Genomic DNA, 27,069 nt, shown 5'->3' with positions numbered 1-27,069 from the left:
AACTTCAGCACCTCTTTAATAACAATCGTCTAATCAAGTGCGTTTAGCATCAAAGGTAGCATACACTGATGAGATCTAGAAATTGATTCTGAAGTCGGAACTCGTGGCTGAGGTTCCTCAGCAAGCTATTAGTTTTTTGAAGGAGATTGTTGATTTCTTGCTAATTTTACATATTGATATCATTTTGATATGCATCATACAATTCAATGGATAATTAGAGGACAACACTAAATCTTTCAATCTCATTTTCAAAAATGGGTTCTTCTTTAAATATCATTTTGAAAATGAAACTAGCCCTAAGGTCTGGCTGATTTTATATTTTGATACCAATTTGATAATTCTCTCAGAGAGGTTAAAGCATAAAATCTCAACTCATATTTTATATTACTTCCTCCGTTTTCTTTTACTTGCAACACAGCCTTGTGGCACGTGTTTTGAGGTCGGGTTTATGTAATGTAAACGGACAAATTTTTCATTATAATTTTTACAAATGATACTTAACCATGTTCTAATTTTCATGTAAAAATATTATTGATAAAATCACTCGTTTACCCTCATTAATCATCTCCTAAAACTGCGTGCTTAAAAGGTTTGTTGCAAGTAAAAGAAAACGGAGGAAGTATAATCTTTATATGATAAAAGAATGTAGATTTCCTTATATTATTCAATAAAACATAAAACCTAAAAGATAGATCTAAAATACATCTAAATCCTAATGAAATAAAACAAATAATTTACCCATGTCATATATCATTAAATGATTTAAAAATATCATTATTACGAATTAATCCTTTGAATCCCTTCTTTTTGTTGGCCACTTAGCCATTGTTTAGTTAAATTTACTTTTACTTATTTTAGAAAAAAATAATTTTAAATCAAATCAGAAAAAATAAGTTCAGATCAGAAAAATTAAGTACAGAGGTCATCGTTTTATGGGCGATTTTTTATCACAATATTTTTACTTTCGTAAAGAAAAAGTTATGAAAATTACATTTTAATATAATACACATTTTTTTTGAATCTAACAAGATCTTATTTGATATATTTTTTCTTTATAAATTGTCGTATACATACGATCAAGTTTGGTCAAATTAGACAATCATATCAGACCAGACTTTATTTGTTTGTCTCATAATACTTTTTGAGGTCAAACTTTAAGAACATTAAACACATATTCTTATTATCGTATAATTTCTAACACTATGTAAATATTATAATTATGGTTATTTGTTTGTACCATAAATATGATGTGAAATTGATGAGACTGTATGTGTCACGTTCTAACTATTTCCCCAAGTCTTATCCGCGTCTTAATAGAATCACTCCCCTTGGACTTTAGTCAAGGATCCCCAAGTACCTATCAAAGCTAAGTATGATGCTTTAAAGTTAAGTGTGGAAAACTAGTGAGCGACTAAGTATGCAAGCAAGAGAGAGAGGAAAGAAAGATTTAGAGATTACTTTGATTGCTTGAGAGAATTTTACACTTGTGTGGATGATAAAAAAAAAGTGGGGGAAGGTCCCTATATATAGGACTCCTAATGGCCTAGAGACTTATTCTCTAGATCTTTCTAACCTCCTCAGATAATGGAGGGTCCTAGAAGCAAACACTCTAGAGACTTTTATACACTTCCTTGTTACAGCTCATATGTACATTATTCCATAGCATCCTATAAGACTATAAAACTAAGAGAATGTACAAGAGTATCCTATAATGTTCTAGAAGCTTCTAGACGTATCCCGAGTCTCCTAGCGCAATCTGGACAATTTTAGGCCCTAACTTGGAAATCCAACTGTAGCATGATGTTCATTGGGTTCAAAAAATGGTGCCCCCCCCCCCCCCAACAAGTTTTAGCTCGTTTGGGCTTCATTTAAGCCCCCAAATGACCCATTATTGGGTTACTATCAATTAGGTATTCACTAAAAACAACCCCTATAAGGGGGAAGGTGCTTTCTAGCACTCATAGGCATCTCCCTTCGCTCGATCTGTTACCTAGTGCCCATTTGACCATGATACTGCCTTTGAAAGTGTGGGGACTTGAGTCATGACATGCTTCCCCACCCAACTCTTGGTGACCTCATCAAGGCCGTCTCTCGAACTCGGCTATCTTGCCCTTATAAAGCTATAATGCCATAGTTCTTCCTCCTTTTACCATGAGGCCTCGCTATCCGAAAGACCATTCTAACGGCAAGAAATTCATTGTAGCTTAGTATGCCCCTCCTTCGTATGACTTGTTGCCTCGATTGTCTCAATGTCCCAATCATATGATGCCACTACCGTTATGGGCACTCAATGAGACTCGCGTCTTGAAGGATCTTCCTCGTCACCATGGTAGGTGTCACAGGATATTTTGTGGACTAACTTTTTTTCTAAGTTGGACCTATGAGGTTCCCGTGATGGAGTCTAGACCAAGTCTAAACCAGCTTAACACTCACAGAATAAGAACACAGGCACACAAGCAAGAGACAAAGCACCAACACTAGTATGAACACTTTATTATTTTTGTGGGTTACAAATACAAAGGGTTTCTCTCTTTAGAATATCTCTAGAGCCCCCAAAACATAGAAAATGAATGCCTTGGCCTATTTAATTTATAGGCACTGACTACATCTTAGTCAGCTAGGATAACTACTCACAATGCCTACTACACCAATATGGAAGGGGACTCACTTCCTCGAGGCCTTTTGGCCTCATTGGCAAACAAACACTCTATTCATAGATCAACTACAAGCACATGGTTCAAAGAGATTAAAAAACATATACAGTTGTGGAATGTTGTTGATGTCAAGAGCAAAAAGTTAGGCTAGACAGGACCCAAGACCAAAGAATACGCAGATGAGTGGCTGATGTTTGTGCCTCTCTACAAGAGCACTACAAACAGGATCTATGGTGCAACACTTAAGGTTTCTCATGTAATAATACATAGGTTAAAGAAGAAGGGGAGACTCAAGGCAGTCACAAGCAGTAATCACCCACATTAAGTGATAATCACAAAGTAGCAAGGCTGAAGTGGGTACTAAGTCATGTAAACCTAGTTCCAAGTGTAGGTGACCCTACTTTTGTGGATATGCAACAATATATTCATATTGATGAGAAGTGAGAGACAAGAACCTTTTACCTAACATCAAATGAAGAAACCCCATACAAAGCACAACAATAAAAGAGGTTCAAGCTGAAAGTTATGTTCATGCGGATGATAGGCAAGCCCCTTCACGATGATGAAGGGAATATGATTCACTCTTGGAAAATATGGCCTCTTTCCTTTTGTTAAGTATAAGAGGGCCAAAAAGAAAAGCAAGAACAGAGAAGCTGGAACAATGAAAACCAAAGCAATTTAGAGTGTCAACAGAGAAGCTATCTATTAGGAACATGCTATTGAACAAAATCATCTTAACAATTCATGCAGAGTGGCCAGCACAGTGGTCAAAGAACATATTAATACAATAGGAAAATGCAAAGGCCTCATCAAATACCAACTGATGATAAAATTTTTGGCAGCCACTCAACTAAATGGGTTCAACATCCAATTTGTATACCAACCTGCCAATCCCCATACCTCAATGTATTGGATCTTGGTCTATTCAGGGTTATTCAGTCAATCCAATATTAATCATTTCCAAAAAAAAAAATTAGATGAATTGATTGAAAAAGTGGAAGAGGCATCTAGAGAATTTAATCCAACACTAAACAAGTATTCATGGATCACTCTATAGTCATGCATGAAACAAATCTTAAAGAAGCAAGGTGGGATTAACTTTAATCCACCACTTATCGGGAAGAGGAGACAAGACAGGGAAGGGACATGCATTACCCTAGTTAATCGTTAAATGATGTTTTAATATCATTAATGTTACCATTGGCTTAGTTATATTACTTCGTGATTAACATTGTTAATTAAAATTTCAGACTTTACCACTGAGAAAAATTAAAAGTTTGTGGTTACTAGAGAGAATTTCCCAAAAAACAATAACATAAACCATAAAAGGATTTCAATCAACCAAAACAACATGAAGCCAACAATAATCACCTACAACATGAAGCCGTCAATAGCAAGCCAACTACAATTAGCCAACAACAATAACCAAGATCATATACTCATAATTAAGCCAACAACATCATCAAGCCAACATAGATAATCATTAGGAACTCAATCATGCAACAACTTCAGCAAAGGGAAATCATTCAACCAACAAATACCATGAACAGGAACTCAATTAACCAACCAACATAACTTGATAGAAATGAAAAACAAAAATGAACTAGTTAGGGTTTAGAGAAATAGTTGCGCTGCAAGCTTAGTTGGGGGGAGGTAATACTGAGGGTAGTGCTTCTGTAGGTAGGCCAAAAAGACTTCAATCACTTCATCTACCTCAACAACTCCCTCTAGAAGCCCAAATTTAATGTGCTTCTTTCCCCTAGAAGGGCCAGCGGCAACATCAGCAACTTCAGGCGCATCAGGGGACTCAAGGGCCTCCACCTCCACAAATCCCGCCGCACCAGGGCCCCTAGTAGCTAAAGATCACCTCCAGCTAGGGATGGCAATGGGGCGGGTCGGATGCGGATGATGGTACCTCCATACCCATACCCACCTAAAAATCTTATACCCATCCCCGCCCCACCACCCGTGGCAGGTACAATATCCACATCCATACCCGCCCCACCGGGTACAAGATAAGATCCATCCCCGCCCCATCACCCACTTGGATATCCATACCCACCTCATACTCGCCCCAAAACCGTCCCAAGCTTATTGCTATGATGCTCTATTGTATCATATTAATGACAATTATAGCCTTACCCCTTTCAGATCCAAGGGACTCATAGCAGAATAAGTCGTTGTTGTCATCATCAGGAGTTGCCATGGTAGTGTAGAAGGAAGATGAAGCCTAGGGAATGAAGATGAAGAGGAGAGAGAAAGTTGCAACATAAGGAGAATGCTCGAGAGAAGAGAGAATGCGAAGAGAAAGTGAGGAACAAGGGTTAGTGTTTGAGTTCTGGAGAGATATCCAGATTTCTACCCAAAAGTTATGAATTGAATGTAAAGCAATGAATGAGGTAGTTGAGAAGATGAAGAAATTAGAGATGTATGAATAATTTTAGTGGGAATCATTAGGTTAAAATAGTTTTGTTATGATTCTAATCAAATCTAATAACAAGAGTTAAGTAGAATAAAAAAAAATAAGGGCATTATAGTCATTTTGCAGTTAAATAGTTACCATAAAAGGAAAGAAAAAAGTTTATTGCGAATAATGTGTACTGAGGTCTACCGACCATTTATAGTAATTATTGTAAGTAACATGTAACCGATGGAGTATAATTTTTTGTTAATTTATTTACCATATAATAAATATTCCCTCCGTTTTTAAATAATTTCTCCATTTCTCTATACGCGGAGTTTTAGGAGAAATTGGAGAAAGTAATAAAATATGGAGGTGGTGGGGTGGGTGAAAGAATAAAATTTGTATTCCCTCCGTTCCTAAATGTTTTTTACGTTTCCATTTAGGGTGTTCCTTTTTATTCTTTACATTTAGTATCTTTCCTATTTTAGTCATAAATTTTAGACAAAATTACCTTTGTTTTACAATTTTAATACTCAAAAGTCCTTACTTTTTTTTTTGAAGCAACAAAAGTCCTTACTTTTCCATGTGCTATTTGTACTTTTTGTACTATTTTAATAGTTTTTCAACACTTATTATTACTTTCTCTCTCCTCTCCTCTTATTTTTTCACCCCACATGCTCAACATTGTATTTTTCAATAAAATTGCACTTTCAATCATTGAAATATTCCAACATACCTCTACTTTAGATCAAAGTCAATGGTTGCCCATTTAAGGTGGGCATGAAGAGAGAGAGAGAGAAAAAAAATATTAAAAAACTCAAAAGATGATACTTTAGGAGAGAGAAACCTAATGACCAGGTCATGGCTATGACCATTGGCAAAGGGTGGGCAAACAATATGTATGTGCCACTTGTCATAGTATGAGTGGACTGTCGGTTTTTTATTTTCTTGATTAGTGATGAATATTAAGATCAAAGGGCAACCAATGGGTATATATGGGCATAAATGGGCATGGTGATTGGGCATGGATGAGATGGAAGAGAGAGATATTAATAAAAAAAGTTGATGACCACCATTGATTTGGGTAACCATTGGCTTTGCTCTTACACAATTCCTTAATAACCACGCATAATTCCAAACGTAAAAAACATAAGGGAACGGAGGGATTATAAAGTAAAAGTAGTAGAGAGAATTGGATGAGATAGAATATGAAATTAATAAAATATGATTTATGTTGGGTCTATGACGAGGGGTGAACTAGGTCGTTGGACTAATCCTCCCTAAGCTAAACTAAATTTATATCACTCAACAAACCTAAATACAAGTATAGAGGTAAGTCAAAGGTCGAATCACTAGGAATGGTTATGTTCAAGTGCTCTCGATTAGTGCCTAAACTAGGTCGAAGACTAGGGATAGAAGGTACGGTGTCACTAACAACTACTAAAACGAAGAAACCAAACAAATAAAGTACTAGGAAATGGGATCAACAAGTAATCATGACAATTATACCAACTTGGAAATACATGTAAATCAATGGTTGTGAAGACTAATGGCAAGCTCAATCAAAAGAGTCAACAAGCTAATCTCCTAGAGGTCAAACTAGCGTCAACTACGAGAGACTCTAGCTAGGAACCTCGCAAACCAACTCAATCGACAAATGCAAGCCACAAATCAATGGTCCGTATCAATGTGAGCTTACAATGCAATCTAGTGTGAATAACTAGGTCGACCAATCCTAAATCAAACACACACATGCAAATTTCCATTAATCACTTTTAATCTCAACAATTAATCAACACAATCCCCAAATTAAGCACAATCAATCAATCATACAAGTTTCACCTTATCCCTAGCCAAACAACTACTCAAACATCATCATCAAATCAACAAACAACTATTGAAATCAAGAATCAACAATCTAAGAAGAACAATTACACTAATCATAGATAAAACAACAAAATCAAATCAAAATCAAACCAACCAAACATGAATATTAAACAAAGCAATAAATGAGATAGAGTTTAGAAATGCTCATTGATAATAGAGAAAATCTCCAACACAATTGTCACCATTGAATCTTCAATATCTCAATCACTGCACCATTGAAATTCTTCACTTTCTCTCTCTAAAATCTACTCCTAAACTAACCCTAAAACTAGAGTGAGAAGCTCTCAACTAAGCTAAGAATATGATCAAAATCTAATATGAAACTTGCTTACAAAAATTGGGTTCAAAAAGGTATTTATAGAGGTGCGAAACGAAGAAGAGCAAAGCCGGAAACCCGCAAAGGAGCGCTCGCGTAGTAGCGGTGTGCGCCCGCGCAGGGGCCTGCGCGCCCGCGCTGTTCTGGGTTTCTTTGGATCTTCTCGCGGCTTCGTGCGTTCGCTAAGGTCTTCAAATGGACGCGCGATATGATGATGATGAACAGTAAGAGTGGCAGTCCCAAAAAGCACTTGACAGTGGGTTCAACACCCCATCTTCATGAGAGCACGGCTTGAGAGCGTAAGAGCTAGAACTTCGAAAATCCACTTCCTTGCATCTTGAGCTTTCCAATTGCCATGAGCTTGCTCCAAAAGCATCTTCCACCTTAGTAAATCACCAATATCAAGACCCGGACCTCGTACAATACCTACAACCACGGAAAAAGAGCAAATAAAGGAGAAAAGAGTAGAAAAACCAACAAAATGCACAAAAGCTACAAAATAAGAGAGGAAAGGTAAAAGTAAAACCAAATGCATAAAATTAAGCATTTATCAAGCACGAAAGCCATGAAAAGAGGATGAAAACAACCTAAATGCTCATCAAATGGGTGCCATTTATAACACCCATCAGTCCACTAGGTGAGAGAAATTAATTAAATATGTTCAAGTAAGGCAATGAAACAAGTATTTAAAAACGGACGGAAATGAAAAGTGGAGCAAGTATTTAAAAGGAGGGAGTAGAGATTTCCTATGCCCGACTCCCCGAGATCACCAGTTCAGTAATACTTGTTCAGGCTGCCTACTGAAGAAGCTAGGAAATCTGGAAAGAGGAGAGAGACTAGAGTCGTACTCTATTTAACCAATACAAATTTACAATCATACCCGAAAAAAACAAAAAAAGAGAAAAAAAAAACTTGCCGTTTCCAAAATTTAACTTACAACTTCAATACTTGAGAGTACAAAAATGGCGGTATGCTACTGTTTCACGTCATCACCTCTCCAAAAATTTCCGCCATTTTCATCTTCATTCCAAACTCAAACTCCATCTCTTCAACTTCATCATCATCATCATCATCGTAGTCGTAGCAATTCTATCAGTTTCGTCGCTGAATCAATTCATCGTAGTAATCATAAGCAACAATTTCGCCGCCATAGCCGTGACCTTCGTGTTCGCTGCAATCCTGATACTCCTAATAATCTTAGTGGAACCTCTGATTCTACTTCTATCCAAGTTTACCGCGATTTTGAGAGGTATACTTTTCTTTTTACTTCTTAATTGCTATAATAATCATTTGTTATCATTGTTTTCAATTTAATTTGATTGAGGTTGCACTTTGGTTCAATTTTATGTTCTGAATTTGAAAGTTAAATTTTTGTTGTAAGGGTTTGTGTTAATTTACTGTTTTTGATTTCATTGCTTGTCTGTCTGTGTACATGTTTTGTTTGGATGGTCAATTTCAGAATTAGTAGAGGTTTTGGTTGACATAAAAAAAAAAAAAAAATAAATAAAAAAAATTGAAAAAAAAAAAAAAGGAAGTTGAATTCCTAGGAATTGTAATTGTTTGTGATGTTTGGTTGACAAATTCATAAGAAGTAGAAATTCCTAGAAAATTTCAAGTCTTACAAAATGCACCCAACTTAATTACCCAGGTAAGAAGAACTAACCATGGAATTTTCACATCCAATAATAAACAAACAATATTAAGCATTTTCTAAGAAACACAACACAGGAAGATAGATATAAGAATTTGCACTTCCTACATTCATCCAAACGAGCACTAAATTAAGTAGTAATCCCTATGATGATTTATCAAAGGAATAACAATATAATATCCTTTCTGTTTCTGCCTGAGGAATATGGTAGGAGGGGATGAGGAAATCCGCTCAACTATCTATGTGCAAGACGAACAAAGTTAATTTAAATGGATTGCCCCAATTTCCTTTTTGGTTGTCCCTTTGAGTTTGTTCATAACATTTTTGGTGTGTTACCTCCGCGTATCTCTCCACTATTTTCTGATAATAGTAGGAAAAGACAACACTTCAACTCACTTGCATCTATTTTTCCCTACTCTTAAAATAGGAGTAGTTATTAAAAAATAAAGCAGTCCGGGAAATCTAAATGGGACAGAAGGAGTATTAATAAGCTCTTCGGGAATAAAGAAGATATCAAGATATATCTTAATACTTATGGAAAAGTACGTGAAGCACGGTTTACTCGCTTGGCTAGGTTTTTATGTCGTTGATAGAGTAGGTTAGTGCTTATGTTACATGTTGCTTTTCGTCTAGATGGCTGAGATTATAACTTTGGGGATGTATATTTTTTTCCTATTATAATGAAAGGAAGTTATTGTGGGTTTTTTTTTTTTTACCCTACTGAAACTTTGTTTCGCTCTTTTTAGTCTCATTAGTTTTGTGCTAATTTCGCTTATTTTATCACGAGATTGGTATAGTACTCTAGAAGGATCCTAGAGCTTTGTCATTCGTTATGAGGCAAAATGGAGAGGAGCACACCTTGACAGAGTGAGGAACTGTTTTTTGTTTTTACTTTTTAGTTAAAAGGTCAACTACAATTACATGTATCACTCATTATTTTTGCACTCTTAGACTTCTACATGGAGATTAAGAATGATGGATTAATAGAGATTATGTTATTTATTGGGATAAACTACCGTGTACCTAATGGTATGGATTCTATGGAATGGAGTATAACATATATTGTAATTTCTTGAGAATTTATTAGTATGCATTGCATTGTAATGTCACATATTATTAAAAATTAAATATATGTGTGCTAAATCACCTGCAGCTCAAGGCAACCTACAATCACTTATAAGGGTAGTGATTTCATGTGTCTACATGCTACTTTTCCTATGATTGCTCATTATCTTATCAGAAACTTAGCATGTAACATACTATGTCAATGCCACTCATCAAAGTGAAATCTTGAATTAAATAGACCAACAGATCTTTTTCCCCCTTGCAGATTAATTACAGAAACAGTAAAACAATCACAAGATGCCTGGGGTGGAGCTAGCAACTGGAAGGAAGTTGAGGTGCTGTCACATTATTTTGTGCAATTTGTGATAGTAAATGGTCATAGGTTTTATTTTTGACAATTGAGATTTGAGATGCATCCTTCTTTATGAGATTTCCATAAGTTCTAGAATCTTAGTTTTACCAAAAAGTAGAGGTTATTTATCTTTTTTAATCAGTGGCTGGTGAAGTAACAACGAGGCTCTTCGTGAATGTCAATATGGAATTCACTTGTAATTCATACACTATAATAGACCAAGAACTCCCTCTGTCCTTTTTATTTGCCCTTGAACCTTTTGTTATAGATGTTATGCACAAAAAAAAAAAAAAAAAAAAAAAATTAAAAAAGGGTATGTGAATGCGGGATCCAACTCAGAAGAAAAAGTAGAGAGGAGTAGAAAAATTTGCTGATGCAGTCACGATTTCGGTACCAATCCAGTTGTGGCAGAAAGGACTTTTGATGGACGAAAAGAGTGGATTGTGGCTAAAGCGGTGTGATATTTTTCGGAAAAATTCATTTTGATGGGTTTAGGCCTTGTTTACATTTTTTAAGTTTATAAAAGGTGTTTTCTTTTGTAATATATATGCATTTATGACATGCTTCTGGATGTACATATGTTTTATTTATCTGATTACAAATACTCTTGCAAGTTTGGTTAATCCTTAGCTTTTCAGGGTGCTTGGGTGCTGGGACCAAAACACTCAAGACCATGGTCAGTTGTACATTTTATTGGTGGTATATTTGTTGGAGCTGCTCCACAGCTTGCCTATCATTATTTTCTTGAACGCCTCTGTGAAAAGTAAGGGTACTTTTATTGTAAGACTGATAGAATTTATCTTGTAAAAATATTAATTCTGTTTATATATGCATATATAATTTAGGGCATGACAGAACATTTTCAATGTCACAGGGGTATATTGGTGATTGCAACACCATATGCTAGTGGATTCGATCATTTTTCCATTGCAGATGAGGTGCAATTTAAGTTCGACCGTTGTCGTCGATCTCTACAGGAATCAGTGAGTTTTCAATGTTATTGTGTTTCTCATGTTGCTATGTAATTTTGCCAGTACATTTATATTTTTTGTGTAGGTTGATGAACTTCCTACTTTTGGCATTGGGCATTCACTGGGCTCTGTCCTCCACCTATTAATCGGTATTTCACTATGTATATCTAACCACTATCTCTGATTATTTTCCATCTTCCAACTGTTTTATTAGATTTTTGTGGTTCTCAGGGTCAAGGTATGCTGTGCAACGAAATGGGAATGTATTGATGGCATTCAATAACAAGGTACCTTTCTCCTTAGGCCTTCTGAATTTGTAACTTAATGTCTATATTACATCGGGACACAGATGAAATGCTTGTATGCATCTAGAAATCAAGTGTTGACGGTCGGTTTTCATGTAGCTCAAATTCTTCTAGGTTTATTCTTTGACCGCCCCCCCTCCCGGAAGGCTTTGAAAGTCCGAGGGACAGCAAATTTGCTTTTGGCTACATGCTAAATTAACTTGTTTATGGGTGATTGTCAGTAATGTATGAATATGTGCTTTGGGTTTCAGGAAGAGTATATCAGTGCATCACTTTCCCCCTAATTATCAACCAGTTTAAACTGGCTTAGTAACTGGTTTAAAAATTGACTACTTTTTTGAACAAGTAATAGATAAGCAGATGCAACTACTTTGTAATTGGAAAATCTCTACAAGTCTGATAGGATTGATAGGACGCGGATAGCATCAATAAGTTTCTTGGATGATTATACATAACCTATGTATGCTGCAGCTAATATCTTACTTATCTTGTTTGATTCCTTATGTATTAGTAGTATGTGGGGGGTTCTATTTTTATAGAATCTAATTAATGATATAGTAAGTTTTCACAATTTTGTTATATGTAATAAGTCCATTAGCATTAATTGAATATTCCTCTGCAACATGTACTAATATGATATGAAGCCAAAAGTCTAACAAGACAGGCATCACTAAGCTCTTAGTTGACAAAAGGTTCCTAACTTCCTATCACTGACATATTAACTTGGGGGGGGGGGGGGGGGGCGGGCGTGTTCATTATTTATTAATTTGTGGGAATTTTATCAGAACTAGGGTAGCTAGCTAGTCATATCCGAAGCACTTTCTGGTTAGCTTACATCACAAATTAAGTTGTTGGCAGCATTAATGAAAGAAAATATGTTAAGGGGTATAAATGTCCACACACTATTGTTAAGAGTTTTTTTAAAAAAAAGTAATTATCATTAATGAGAGTAAATAATTATTTTAGAGGGCATAATTGTCCAAACACTATTCATTAAAAAAAACTTGTACATATTTATGAGAGTATATATGTAAATACACATTTTGAAGGGTATAATTGACAGCACACTATTCATATGAGTAATCTTGTACTTTTTATAAGGTAGGGAAATCTAACCATATTACATCTTTTGAGTTCGAAGTTTTACGTACTCGTTTTATGGTTTCACCTTGTTGGTATATATTAATGGGACTAATAAGTAGGTGGGTTAAATATGCCAAAAAAATTTGCTACAAGGATTTTTTTTGGTTCAAGCTGGAGATAGATATTTCCATTGTCACCATGTGCTTTATGTGGGAATAGAATCTGCTAGTTTGCTTGTTAAATATTTTTGCCAAAATGTTGATAGTAATATGTTACATAGCTAAAAAGAGTTCTTTTTAGTTACCTGGTTGGCCAAACCTTGGATTACTCAAAAATGATGTGCGTTGTTGAATGGCTTTGCTTCGTCTTCTTATCGTTGTTGTACCTCAGTAGTTGATCCTCTGTTTTCTTTTAAATGTAACACTTTGACTTTTACACTATTCATTCATATACTCCATTTTGACTTGCTTTTATGATTTATAGTTTAGGAAAAATTATAGTTGTGTGGGATCATGTTAGATTCGTCTCGGCTTATACTTTATTGATATCAAAGTTATACGTTGGTAATTTTTACATGCTGGTAATAAAAGATATTAATGATTAAAATGACGCATTGACAAGCGTGTAATTTGAATAAGTGTTGCATTCAAAAGAAAACAAAGGCAATATAGGATACCTTCATCTTATATAGCTTTTATTTAAACAAAAATAGGATACCATGAATGCCCTATCAAACTCACTAACTTCCTGCATGATGTTGACAGAGCTTCCCAACTTCATAAAGATCTGATATGGCCTTGTTGGTACAGTATTGATGCCAAGTAGACCGCTCTACTGCACAAAACTCCCCTCCTCTCTAGGGCTTCTGTTCTTAGAATTGATGGTAATTCTCTCTAACCACAGAACCCAAATCTTACCCAAACCAGAGCCATCCACCCCTTGTATCTCCCTAGTCCAAAATCCCAAATCTGACATAGTTTACCAGCAAATGTAGAAGAACTGAAGGCTTAAGTTCTCAAATAATCTAGCATCACTCCTTGCTCGGAAGTACATTTATAGGGACCGTACTTGTTAATGCTTGTCTTCGGGAAATGATGGTTGTACTCGAAAGTTTCAATTTTATACCACATCAGTCATTTGGTTGGTAAATCTAATTAAATGTATTATTTTCAAAGATGCTGATTTTGATATGCCATAGGAATTTTTTGGCTCACAGAAAGTGTGTTTTAGACTACTTATTGAAACTGAAGTCTATTCTTAGCTTGAGGTCCATTCCAGAGTCTTGTTCATTGTAGGTCTCTTCCTTCCCTCCCCCCTTGGTTGATAACTTTTTTTTTTCCCACTTAAATTTTATGCTGCAAGGTTTTTATTTTTGTTGTTATATATGTACTCATATACCTTTTGTTGTCTGCTTTTTACATTGGCTACATCTACATCTATGTATTATTTATTATTTTTTCAGGGTTAAATTTAAATTATGCCAGTCCTTCATTTTATTAATATGTTGGTTGTGTCTGACCAAACCAACATAACACTATAGATAAAATTTAAAGGATGTGCTATTTCTATCCTCCCTCCGCTTCGTATCACTGAGAAATATTGTTGCTTGTTGCTGAGCTTACAGGACCCAAGCCAAGCTATTCCGTTGTTTTCACCTGTTTTCCTCCCAATGACTCAAAGTATGGGGCCACTTCTATCACAAATAGCATCATCAGAGACAATGCGGCTTGGAGTAAGTACTACTTCAGAGTTTTTGTACCAATTGCACGCATAAATGTATAGATAATTTCTGTATGCTTGAGGTCTGTCATTCTCTTTCACATCCATTAATTAAATATTTATGTTGATGGAGCATCACCAAAGTATATCAGCAGGGTAGCTTGGTTAACAACTCATCTTCAACAAAGAAGATTGGATCTCAAAACTTTTTATACTCCTTTTAGAAACACAATTATGGTAACAAATTGAAGATGCAGGCTATCCTTCTCCTAAGAACATAATTTGCTACGTATCATTGCAAGACTGTTAGTGTTACCTATAGATATTGATTGGAGGCAGGTCATGTCAGTCTCTGGTCATATTTGGGTTGGGTCATGTTGGGTCTGGTTAAGTTCAGTCATGTTATGTCATTTCAGGCTATTTACCCTTTTGAGTGCAAATCGAGTTTGATTCGAGTCAGATTCAGGTCGAATTCATTTTCAGGATTACAGTTGTATCGAGTTGGGTTTAAGGTGGGTTTATGGCAGGGTAAATTTAAGGCCTGGTTAGGTTTGGGTTGTATAATGATCGAATCAGATTAATTCTTAAGCTCAGTTTAAGTTCGGGTCGGATCAATATTGGGCATGCTAAAGTTTGGATCGAATCATATCACAATCATGTTAGGTCATTCTTAAGCTTGGGTTAAGTTCAGATCATCAAAATCAGTTCAAGTTTGGATTGCGTCAGATCACTATCATGGCTAGGTTAAAGTTTAAACCAACTTAAAAATCAATATCAATAAACAATTCTACTAATAATCATAACATCCAAATCTAATATTTTTATCGTTGTAAACAAATCAAGCTCAAGGTTGATTATAGTTGAATTTGTTTCACTTGTTTTAGGTTGGAAAAAAAAAAGTTAGGTTGACTATCAATTCATGTTCATTTCAGGTCGGGTCAATGGCTTGTTGGGTAAACCATAGGTAGGCTAAAATATGGTTTACAAGTTACCATGAGTTGGCCAATTATAGTTTGTGTCTAGTTGAATCAGTTTCGAGTTTTGATTGTATCGGGTGCTAGTATTGTTGGATTGAGTAAAAAATCAATTGCTTGTTGATATTGAGTCGAGTATGGGTTTGGGTTCAGGTAAGAATCAGGTCAATTCGGTTGCCGGTTAATATCGGTTAGGTTTGGCTGGTTATGGGTCACTAGTTTGTTCTGGTACGGGTCAGATAGGATGATTGTCGGTTCAGAGATGTTGTTTTCAAAAGATCCACATAAAAAAAAAATAATTAAAAAAAAAATCATTTTTTTTTTCCTGAAGAGAATTAACTAGGATTTATCCAAATTCCAAAATATAAATCGATTAGCAAAAACAGGAGGCCATAAGTACGTAGGAAATAATTATTGTGAGAAATCCATCCACAAAATAATGAGTCATTATTCATTTATTCCCAACCTATTAAATTTAGGTTGAAAGTTAGTAAAAATATAACCCACATTTGAGTTAGTACTATTATCCAACATTGAAGAAAAAAATCATGGATGATTAAATGTAATCCTAGTGTAATACTAAATATATAAGGATGGAACCCTAATGGGTTCGGTCTCCAATCTGCCAGCTGCCTTTGTACTAGGTTCATCTTGCTTTGAGCACATCTAAATATCTGATAAGGTATTCTGTTTCGTGAAATAAATGAAGGGACGCAGGATCCCTTTCTCTAAGCTTTGCTTTACTCTCGTTGTTTGCGAGAATAAAGCGTATAACCATAGGGATGCAACTCATGCAAGTCATAATTTAGTAAATGAGGGTGATAAAGATGGAACCATGAGCTTTTTGGATGTTTGAATAAAGCATGAACTTGTTAGATATTTTTATTGTACTTCTAATAAGTTCATGGCTAAGAATGATATTGTCTATTGTCAACTATAATTTGATTAGTGATGAAGTTAGGCTCTCAGATGGGATAACTAAACCACCATTGATTAAAGTGTGGATTTTTTTCCTTCTAACACAAGTGATTATGGTTGGTAAATCAACTGTATTCACTTAGCAAATTTTAGGAATACACTAACATTTGCCAACTCAATGTCTTTTCTCATCAATCAATCAATTAATCAAAGCCTTAATCCCATAAGTGGGGTCGGCTACATGGACCAAAAATGATTATTCCGTGTAGTCATCGACAAATTGGTTTTAAAAAGCGCGCCTAGGCGCGCCTCAGGCCCTTGGGAAATGGGCTTTAGCTAGTTGAGGCTCGGACACCTACAGAAGGCGCGCGCCTCGTGCGCCTCAAAGCGCCTTGGGTAAGGTGCGCTTTTGCGCCTCGAGGAAATTAACTAAGGTTTAAGTTATATTTTGAAGAATGGTAGACGTTTTTTCAAATTCAGACTACCTTAGATATACATATATCATTATTTAATTTATTATGAATCTTTTTAATTGGTATCAAGTACAATCAAAGTAAAATATAATTTTAAATAAATATATAAATACATGCGCCTTGCATACAAAAGGCGCGCGCCTTCGCCTCACGCCTAGGCTGCAAGGACCATTTGCGCCTTGGTGCGCCTTGTGCCTTTTAAAACTAAGCTTACGATCCTATGCCTCATCCTCGTGCAAATCCATATACTTCATATCCTTCCTAACTCCTTCCAACCAAATCATTTCGGTCTCCCTGTCCCTCGTTTAACCCTCCATGGTCCCACTCTTCCACTGTTTGTACCGGTGCACCCACGGGTCTCCGTCTTACATGAACAAACCAACGCAGGCGATTTTTTCTTAGTTTGGCTGCAATGCTTGCCACACCTACTTTCTTGCAAATAACCTCATTTTTTGTTCTATCTCTTAGTGTGTTCTTTCACATCCACCTTAACATACGCATTTCTATAACCTCCATCTTTTTAATGTGCTCCTTCTTAGAAGCCTGGCACCAGTACTGGTCTTATGAATTTTCCCTTCATAAGGGAATGCTTTGGTTACATAACACTCCCGTGGCCGCTCTCCATTTAAGCCACTCCGACTTAATCATGTGCTCCACGTCTTGATCAATATCACCTTTTTTCTGGATGATCGAACCAAGTCCTTTCACTCATGGCCAAGTCCTTTCCATCCAAATTCACCACATCATCGCTTGTCCCCCTCGAGTACCAAAGCAGCATACCAAATATTCAGTCTTACTCTTACTTAGTTTTTTTTTTTTTTTTTTGGTAGGGATACTCCGACTTAGCTTAAACCCTCTAGATTCCAACCTTTGCCTCCATTGCTCCAATTTGGTGTTAACCCTCTAGGAGAGTAAATGTCTTTTCTCTTTATTTTTATTTTATTTTTTTTATTTTTTATTTCATTTTTTTTTTTTTGGGAGAAAGGGATCAGGTGGTCTATGTGTGTGCTTTTCTTCTATGGAAAATTTACTCTTCTTGCTATTATCGAATATATTCAATATTGACTGCCGAATAACAGGTGTTTTTTATATTAGGCAGAGACAACTTTGAAGCAGTTGGAGAACCTTAGCCCTCCAATCATGAAGCAGGTTCTTCCCTTGTTTGAGCAACTCCCACCCTTGTACATGGACTTGGCTAAAGGAAGAGAAAACTTCAGTCCAAAACCTGAAGAAACGCGACGGCTTGTATGTGGAACCTCCTCTTTTAATTAGTCTATTTCTGCTTTCATCTGTTATGTGTTTATAAAGTACTCTCTTTCCTTTTGCGCTCCTACCTCCCCTTCAGCATAGAAATAATTTTGATCCGAAGTATTTTCAAAACTCTGAGCAGCTCTTGAACAGATTATTTCCACTCTGACATTAGTAATCTATTAATGGGTGTAACTAATAAGCGTTCTGTTTTACTTCTAAGTGATGTATTTAACCTAAAGTATGCCCTTTTTGAATTTTGGCTTGAAACATGATCACTTGCTGAAAGTGCTTGACAGTTCATCTGTCTACTAAATTTTTGTGTGTACTATACAAGTTTACCCAATTTATTCTTCTATCGTGTGTTCCAGATTAAAACGTACTATGGCATAAGCAGGAATCTTTTGATAAAGTTCAAAGATGATATTATAGATGAGACGTCAACACTGGCACAAGTGCTGAGTGTTGATTCTGCTATTAGTTCTGAGTTGGATATGTCCATTCGTGCAGTGCCGGGCGACCATGGTACACCTTTGCAGCAGGTGAATTTTGTCTAAGCATTAGGCCTAAAATTTCTCATGTACTATTATTGCTCAAGACTGGTCTTCCTAAATGTATCAGTGTACTATTCAGCGCCAAAATATGACTGATTGATTTACCTTTTGTTTGGCAGGCTCTCCCTGATGTTCCTCCTGCAATGGCTGATGCAGTTAATCGTGGAAGTGAGCTTTTGTCAAATTTGATTGCAGGTACTCCGTGGGAGATGGTGGCCAAGGATGTGAGCACTTCACTGGGAGTGGACTCTCAGATCCTTCGTGCAGAAACCTCTAAGGACCTGGAGCACCTTATTGATGTGCTCAGTTCTTGGATGGCTTCTAATACTGGCCCAAAGCTTTTGAGATGACGCCATGTACAGGATGCTAGCGAGCAGCGAGTGATGGGCATAGTTAAGATGTAATTGTTGTAAAGATTGATCTTCTAGTGCATAATATAAGATTGGTGCAAGGTTTGAGTTAATATCTATGTAAATTAATTCAAATACTTTTTTACATACTAACATACTAATCACTATATGTTGTTGATTAGTATGTTAATATCTATGTAAATTAATTCAAATACTTTTTTACGGATCTAAAATATTATACACCCTCGTGCCCGAGTCTAATTTTCCACTAGAATTTAGAAATTAGACTTACAAAAGTGCATGTGTGAGTGCACTTTATTGCATTATTTAAATATAAAAAAAATAAAAAAATCAATCTTTTAAAAGAATGACATTATCATCTTTTATTTGATGTCAAAGAAGCAAGCCCAGTTATCAAAATGATTAATGAGGGGTTCATTTTTCAACAAAAAAGAAGGGTATATAATTGTCCAAAAGAATAGCCCAAAAGTGGAATAATTCTGTAAAAGGCACAATTTTTTGGATCACCGAATAAGGAGTTACATGCATGAAATAAAGGGAGCAACAAGTAGTATATACAAGGAATTTTTGTTCAAACGGGAGGACCTTTTATGTGACCTATTTTGTAAGAGTATGTCCTTTAAAAAAAAGGTTAATAAAATGGGACCTTATAGGGCTTATACTGGATTTCAAGAGTTGACTTCAACCTTTAGGCGTTGGCCCATATTTAAACACCCCCTCTTTCGATTTTTCCCATGTTTTCCTGAAATTCTAACTTCCTTCTTTAATGCCTTTCCCTTATCCTTCTCTCTCCTCTTTTGACAAACCTTAGAATTTATTTTATCCGAAAATTGACATAGCTAGTGGATTTACATTTCAATTAAGTTGAAGTTGCACCAGGCCAGGTAATTCGATTTACATTTCAATTAAGTTGAAGTCGCACAAGGTAACATTACCTAATAACTCTCTATTTTTGTCCTTATTGATCGAATTTGCAAGAAGTTCTTAGCAATAAATTCCTTGATTTTGTTATGAATTGTTATTTGTTCAACATGTATTCCCCTCAGAGAGAGACGATGAAATGCAGTTATGGGAATCTTGTGGTGCAAAGGACATCATAGACCTATGAAAGCCCATGGTTAGAGCATGTAGTTATACAATTATGAACTAGGGTTGAGGATTTATTTGTGATTTTTTTTTAATGGATCGACGAATGAATTTTGAAATGGCAAAAGGATATGACAATATTTTAGTGTTTGAGAAACATAGGTCGGGTACTGATGTGAATCCTTTGAGAGTTTGAAGTATAAGCAATGATGGATCCAGGAATGAAATATAGACCGGGCCATACCTTAATCTCTATAGTATATTCATAAATTATCCTAACTTAAATTACTATGACAAAGAATAAAAAGAAAAGATTAGAAAAAGTTGATAACTATACATCCTTAAACTAACAGAAAGAGCTGCCAAAAAAAAAAAAAAAGTTGAGCACTGAGAAAAAAGCATAAAAAAGAGGGAAAGAATAAATTTGTGGCTTGTTGGTTCCAATCTCTAAACCATCAGAGATTGGGCTTTACCAAATAATGGCACCAACTTAGCTAAAGTATGTACATCAATTCATTTCATTTATTTTGTACATGTATTTATATAATGGCACCAACTTAGCCAAAGTACATCAATTAGATCTCTGATGGTTTAGAGATCGAATTGATGTACTTTGGCTAAGTTGGTGCCATTATATAAATACATGTACAAAATAAATAAAATGAAGTAAAAAAAAAATTATAGAAATTAATAGGCTAGTATGTAAAATGTCAAGTAAAAAAAAAAAAAAAAAAAATAGTCAAACAAAAAGTATGAGAGTTTTACAAATAATATACTCCATACGTCCGTAAAAGTTCAAATCACTTTGCATTTGTGCGGTCTCTAATGCACGTCTTGGACCATATATATCATTGGCTATGTATAATTGAAAATTATAAAAAGTTAGTATTTGGAAAATATGAACTAAGATGAATCTAATAAGATCTCCCATGGTAATTTATTTCTTTTGTACAAATAATATAAAGTTGGTCAAAGTTATCTTATTTTGGGCACATAAATAGTAAGTGAGTCGAACTTTCGGAAACGGAGGTAATACACATTCTTTGATTTAATGAAAAATAGAAACAATATTACAAATCATTTTTTTTTTGAACGAGAAGTAATAATATCATTAAATAATAGTCACACGACATGTACAATAATAAAGATTTGTAAACCACAGATTCAGAGAAAATATATAATAACCTTTACAATCAAAATCATAACTAATTTGCATATTTGGCATAACTCATACTCCACCGCTTCAAGCTTGACGTGAGTAATGATTTCGATGTCTTTGCATCTTTTCAAGTTGAGACCTCCCCAATCTGCGCTGATGTTTTAATCGACCAGTTGATGACAAATCCCAGACCCATAGGAATCCAAATCACCTTCCTAATTATTATAAGAACTCTTAAAATAAAATTCCTATCCATAGATGAGAATCAAAATCACAGAAAATTGGGACTGACTCTCACAGATGGAGAGAACAAAAGAAAACAAACAATGAAACAAACCAACACGTAAAACAAAACAAAAAAACTAAATTGAATTAAAGAAAAAAGGGTCAAAAATAGTCTAATTTAAGAAGTAATTAATCAGACTATTTCTGGCCTAAACGACCAAGAAAAGAAAAATCCTAGAAGTGAGTGGAGAGAGAAGAGAGAAGAGAGAAAAAGAAAAAAGAGGCGGGTTTCTTATAATTGTTTTGTTGATGTTTGATTCAATATTTCAATAGTATTACAAAGCAATTGAAACAAAAGACAAACAAAACATATTAACGTCTAATAACAGGCTAGTATACAAATCATTAAAATTTAATAAATAAATAAAACATAAAGGGTTTGGTATAGGATTTATTCTCGCATTCCGGCGCCAACTAAGAAAGTATTTCACTTAAAGCACTTGACTGCTGAACCATGAAGATGCATATAAGTTATATTTGCTTTCATTTTTGTTTTAACCATTATATGTTCCTGGGTCACGTGGTCCAGCGTGAACAAGATTGGGTTCGCCACTATGTCATACTGGCATAGGTTGTTGTGAATTGCTAGCTCCTTTTTTACCTCTTGGTTTGCTTCCCTTGTTCTTTGGTAAAGTATGCGGTGTTTTAGTTAGATAAACCATTTCTTAGCACCATGCCCTAATCCACCACAACTTTAGCAAGCTAGCTTCTTCTTTGTCCTTTTTACTTGTAAGAAGGTAGGAAATGTTTTGGTAACTCTAACTACTCCGAGTACTCCCACAACTTTTGTCTCTTATAATGTACTTGTATATACCTTGAGTATGGACATATGGGGGTATGAGATTTAATAAAATTATATTCAGACTACAATATACTCCCTCATTCTCATAATATAGTTCTTGTTTGTGTTTTTTCCACAGTATTTAAGAAATAGGAGGAAAAAGTAGATGAAGTACATTAATAAAGTGAAAAGTGCAATTATAGACAAAGTTAGAGAGAGAAAGTGGAAATAATACAAGGCAAGTGCAGAATTCAAGGGTAATTTAGGAAATGCAATGAATAAAGTTAAAAAAGGGAGGGTATAATGATATTTACATACTATCCAAAAATAGAAATAGGAACAACATTTTGGATCTCTTAAATAGGAAAACAGGAACTATATTATGGGATGGAGGGAGTACAAAGTACTACTAGTATATATAATCCCTCCGTTTTTAAATACTTACTCCACTTTCCATTTCCAACTGTTTTTAAATACTTGCTCCATTTCCTTATTTGAAAAACTTTTACTTATTTGATTCATTCTTTCATCTAATGGACCCACCATGAATCATATTTTATTAATTTCATATTTTCTCTCCCTCAATTCTCTCCACTTCTTTTGATTTTTACAATTTACTAGTCGTTGGTGCACGCGCTACGCGCGTGCCCCCTCGACGGTTGGATAAGTACTTTTCGCGAATCCGTATGGTTTATGTAGCATGCGTAATTATACAAACCAGTGCGTTATAAAAATAGCGCGTTGTATACACAATTGATCAAAAAATGCATTTTTGCTTAGGCTTATGTAATTATTTAATTAGATTTAATTTGTGGGTTGATTGAACCGCTTTTTAGCTAATCAAAAGTAGTATAGGTGATTACTTTCTATTCATGAACTTATATATTAGATTTAATCCTTTTGATTTTGTTTCTTCATATTATAATTACAACAATGCAAATTTAATTAGCTTGTTTAGGAGACATGGCTTACAAAAAACATCATTACCAATGATTAAATTTAGAGTTTGATTTGGAATAGTATTTTAAATAGTTTTGTAATATGGTTTCATGTTTTTCGTAAACTCTATACTATGTAAATATACAATTAAGTCTACATCAAAATCATAGAACTTTATTAAATTGACATACATGATTGAAGAAACTAAACATTCCACAAATCTCAAATTTATTTAATCACCTATACTACTCTAAAAGTAACTCACTGAATTAGATTAACGAAAGAAATTCATTTATTAATAATTTAAAATAACTAAATTAAGAATCATTATTAAGCTGCAGATAAACATCAAATGTAATAACCTTCCCTTGCTTAAGATTTAGCACAACGCCTTCATTAATTTGCACTTCATAATAATCAATCAATTTATCAACACCTTTTCTGATAAAACATCTCACGATTTTATTTTCACAAATGTGAACCTTCAACTCAGTCTCAAAAGTTGTATCATAAAGACGCAGAAGAACCTTAGTCGTTTCTGTAAGGTTTTGAAAATGCTTTCGGGCAAAATCTACCGGGATATTCTACATTAAAAACAAAAAAAAAAAATATTAAAACAAGGCAAAAAAAATATAGTAGACAAATAAAAACATTCTCTATCTGAATAAATCAATATGAACACACATACTATGATTCCTTGCGAATGATATGATTCAGAGAATACAAACTGAAAGTTTCGCCTTTTCAATTTTGCTGAAATAGTATTTGCCCAAGAATTTGCTTCAATCATCATTGTTGAACAACCTTTAATCAAAGGCTTGCGACCACGTTTCTTGCTAACACTACTATCTATATTTGCCATATGTATGAAACTAATTGACACAATAGAAAAAGTTCATTCCATACGTTAATTTATAGGCAGCAATTCAACTTCAATCACTAATTCTACAGTCAAGTCAAAATACACTTAATTACAATTATAAGTTTCACAATAAAATTTGACTTAATTAATAGCTTAGACCATGAAAACTATACTAACTTATACGTTTATGACTTTAGGTATGAATACATAGTATGATTGATATGTGGTGTATTTTTTTAAAAAATTGGTGTTAAAACAAAAATTAAGAAATAAAAAAAAAAAAAAAAAACGAAGCCAACACACGTGTGTATAAATATCATGCATAAAAAGAATTATGGGAAAAATTTTAACAACTATTTTTAGACTGTCTAGAAACATGTAGTACATATACAGTGACGTTACAATGATGATATTGGGCTTGATTAGTCAAATCTGTTATAAGATTTTTTGGTTTTGGGTGTATTTTTCCCTGCTATCTTCTGTCTTTCTTCCGTTGTTGTTTTTTTTTTCTTTTTTCTTTTTTCAAGGGCTTTCTTCTAAGCATCAAGATTACATTGTGTGATTGAAATGGGGAGTACTGATAGTACTGCTACTTCTCTCAATGTTTTCTCACCGCCTGTCTGGAAGCCCAATGCTTGCAAATCTCAGGAGGAGAATATTTCAAGCTTTCTGTTGTACTTTACTGATGTTACAAAGCAGATGAACAGTCATTTGGAGGTATTGCGACAGGGGAAGTCGAAGATAGAGCAGAAAATAGGTGTAGGGGAACAGAGAAACAAAAGAAAGCAAGAGGTTGAAAGTGATCAGTGTGCACGAAAATGCATGTCTGTTCAATCTGATGGTGAGCAAGAAAAAGGTCAGATTCATGGTGAAGATGAGTTTGAGGAGACTGAGGAAGATGATGAGACCGATGAACATTCTGAGAGCATGTTGAATTCTGATTCAGATACGGAGCCTAGAAAAGGGAATGCCTCGTTATTGGATGTACCCTTTCAATCGGACAGCAATTCTAATTCTAGGGATTTCTCCGGTAATGAGGATGATAGCTGGTATGATTCTAATTCTGAGGTTTATCATGAACAAAATCAAGAAACAAGTGAAGACTCTAAGATGTATAAAATGAGGAGTCTGTAAGGGAAAGTCACAGTTAGGGAATTTGGTCAATGAGATTCATCTTGCTTTGTGATCTTTTGGATGGCTAACATGAGCTTGATCTTTTTATTTTGGTTTTTTTTTGTATTAGATTATAGAATCTAACTATTTAGGCAGAAAGATCGAGTGCATGTTAGTATGAAGGTAGTATAGAAAGTTGGACTTTTGTAATGAAGTAAGCTATTATATATAAATAATAATGGTTGATTATTATTTAGAAGTATTGGTTTTGTGCTTTTGCTCATCATTCTATTGTGTAACACAAAAATGCTTGATTAATCCTTATATAGTTTTATCAAAGTCGGGAACTCGTATTACATTGAATTAGAATACGAATCAAAAGAGTTATCTTGTAAGTTTTAATTTTTAAAAAACCGAGAAATAATCATAAACTTAGCATATGTACGAAAGCTCTTTGTCGTAGCTCATTAAGATGGTTGATGTGAAAAGTCGTTTTTATGAAATGTTGTTTATGCAAACTTTCCCGTAATTGCTTATCTTAATTATTCTTTCTGTAATAATGTTATTTGGAAAATGATATTTTGATAGCGTACTATAAAGGCAGGGGATTCGAAAAAACATACTTTACATTTAGATGTATTTGTATGCTGTTTATGTCCTTACTCTTATTTCTTTCTTACGAAGTTTAATTCTAGGAGTATAAGAAATTACCTCATGAGCTATTTCTAAAATATGAGTTAAAGTAGTAGCAACTCTCTAAATTTTAGTAATATCGTGGCTATCTGTATTGGTATTATTGACATCTTTAATAAGAATAGTTGTGTATTCTAGATTCAAGTGTAGTAGAGGGAATCTATAATAGTTGGATTTGTGATGTCAATGATTTGTCTAAGTAGTACTCATTTGAGTGTATGACTTGTTAGGGAATCAAATATTTGTGTTCATGCATTAGCAAGAGTCCTGTATTTTAGTAAGTGTGAATTATTAAGGCTTGACTGCTATTATGAGTCTAGATTTGACCTTACAATGCAATCTGTATGGAGTAACGTGAGAGTAGCTGCAAGGTATATCTGAAAATAGGAAAAGATGCCTGCATTTATCAAGATGTTTTGTTGAATCTTAATGCCACTGCACTTTTACAATGACTTTGTTGAATCTTAATGTCACTGCACTTTTACAATGATTACAAATCTCTAGTTTCATATGATCACAGCTGATGTGGAGTGTATAACTATTCTATAATTTAATTTTGTACCTCAGTATCTATATATAGTGGCCTATATTTATTGTAAAGTGCAGTATGCATGGTTGTAGATATAGCTGCAGTTCATATAATGGTATGTGTATTAAGCTAAATAGTAAAGCAATTTGTTCAATTAATGCAGTAGGAATAATCTAATCCTAAGTGAATTTGTTTTGATAGGCTGATGAAATTTTTTTGATGAAATGGGTAATCAGAGGAGAAGCATCAGTCTTCTGTTGTATGTGGTGTTCATTGTTGTTTTGTTTACTAAGTTGTTTTTTTAAGTATTTCTAAATATTTCTTCGTTAACTGCTTTTGTGTCTATGTCAGGAAATCCCTCCAAATTTCTACCACATTCTAGCAAATCAATGTGGAGAATTCAAGGTTTTTCGGGGTGCTGATGGACTTTCGTGGAGTGTCACTATTAAGAAATTTTGTAATGTGAGCGGTATTAGACATTTATATATTAAAGAAGGGTGGAGGAAATTTATATCAGATAATGATATTGAGGTTGGAGATACATTAATAATGTATTTCAAAGGTAACGACATATTTCATACACGAATATTTGCCTTTCATGGTGAAGAAAAGACCTATCTCAATGCTATAATACCAAGGGATGGTAACTTAGAAAAGAGACCTGCATTAACTAACAT

General features: G+C 34.6%; 1 protein-coding gene across 1 annotated transcript; it reads left to right on the top strand.

Annotated features, from left to right (window-relative positions):
* Positions 1 to 8,087: 8,087 nt before the first annotated feature.
* On the top strand, positions 8,088 to 19,185 carry LOC145605488 (uncharacterized). Its single transcript, XM_081661552.1, has 10 exons — positions 8,088 to 8,510; positions 10,243 to 10,312; positions 10,968 to 11,092; positions 11,204 to 11,312; positions 11,386 to 11,449; positions 11,532 to 11,587; positions 14,313 to 14,420; positions 17,868 to 18,017; positions 18,392 to 18,562; positions 18,694 to 19,185. Exons 1-10 carry the CDS (start codon positions 8,224 to 8,226, stop codon positions 18,922 to 18,924), a joined length of 1,371 nt encoding a protein of 456 aa, XP_081517678.1. The 5' UTR covers positions 8,088 to 8,223; the 3' UTR covers positions 18,925 to 19,185.
* Positions 19,186 to 27,069: the final 7,884 nt, after the last annotated feature.

This window comes from Chenopodium album, chromosome 22 (genome assembly GCF_948465745.1).
Source record: "Chenopodium album chromosome 22, dcCheAlbu1.1, whole genome shotgun sequence".
Lineage (NCBI taxonomy): Eukaryota > Viridiplantae > Streptophyta > Magnoliopsida > Caryophyllales > Amaranthaceae > Chenopodium > Chenopodium album.
The sequence above is the reverse complement of the archived record's forward strand: the minus strand, read 5'-3'. Positions and strand labels throughout refer to the sequence as shown.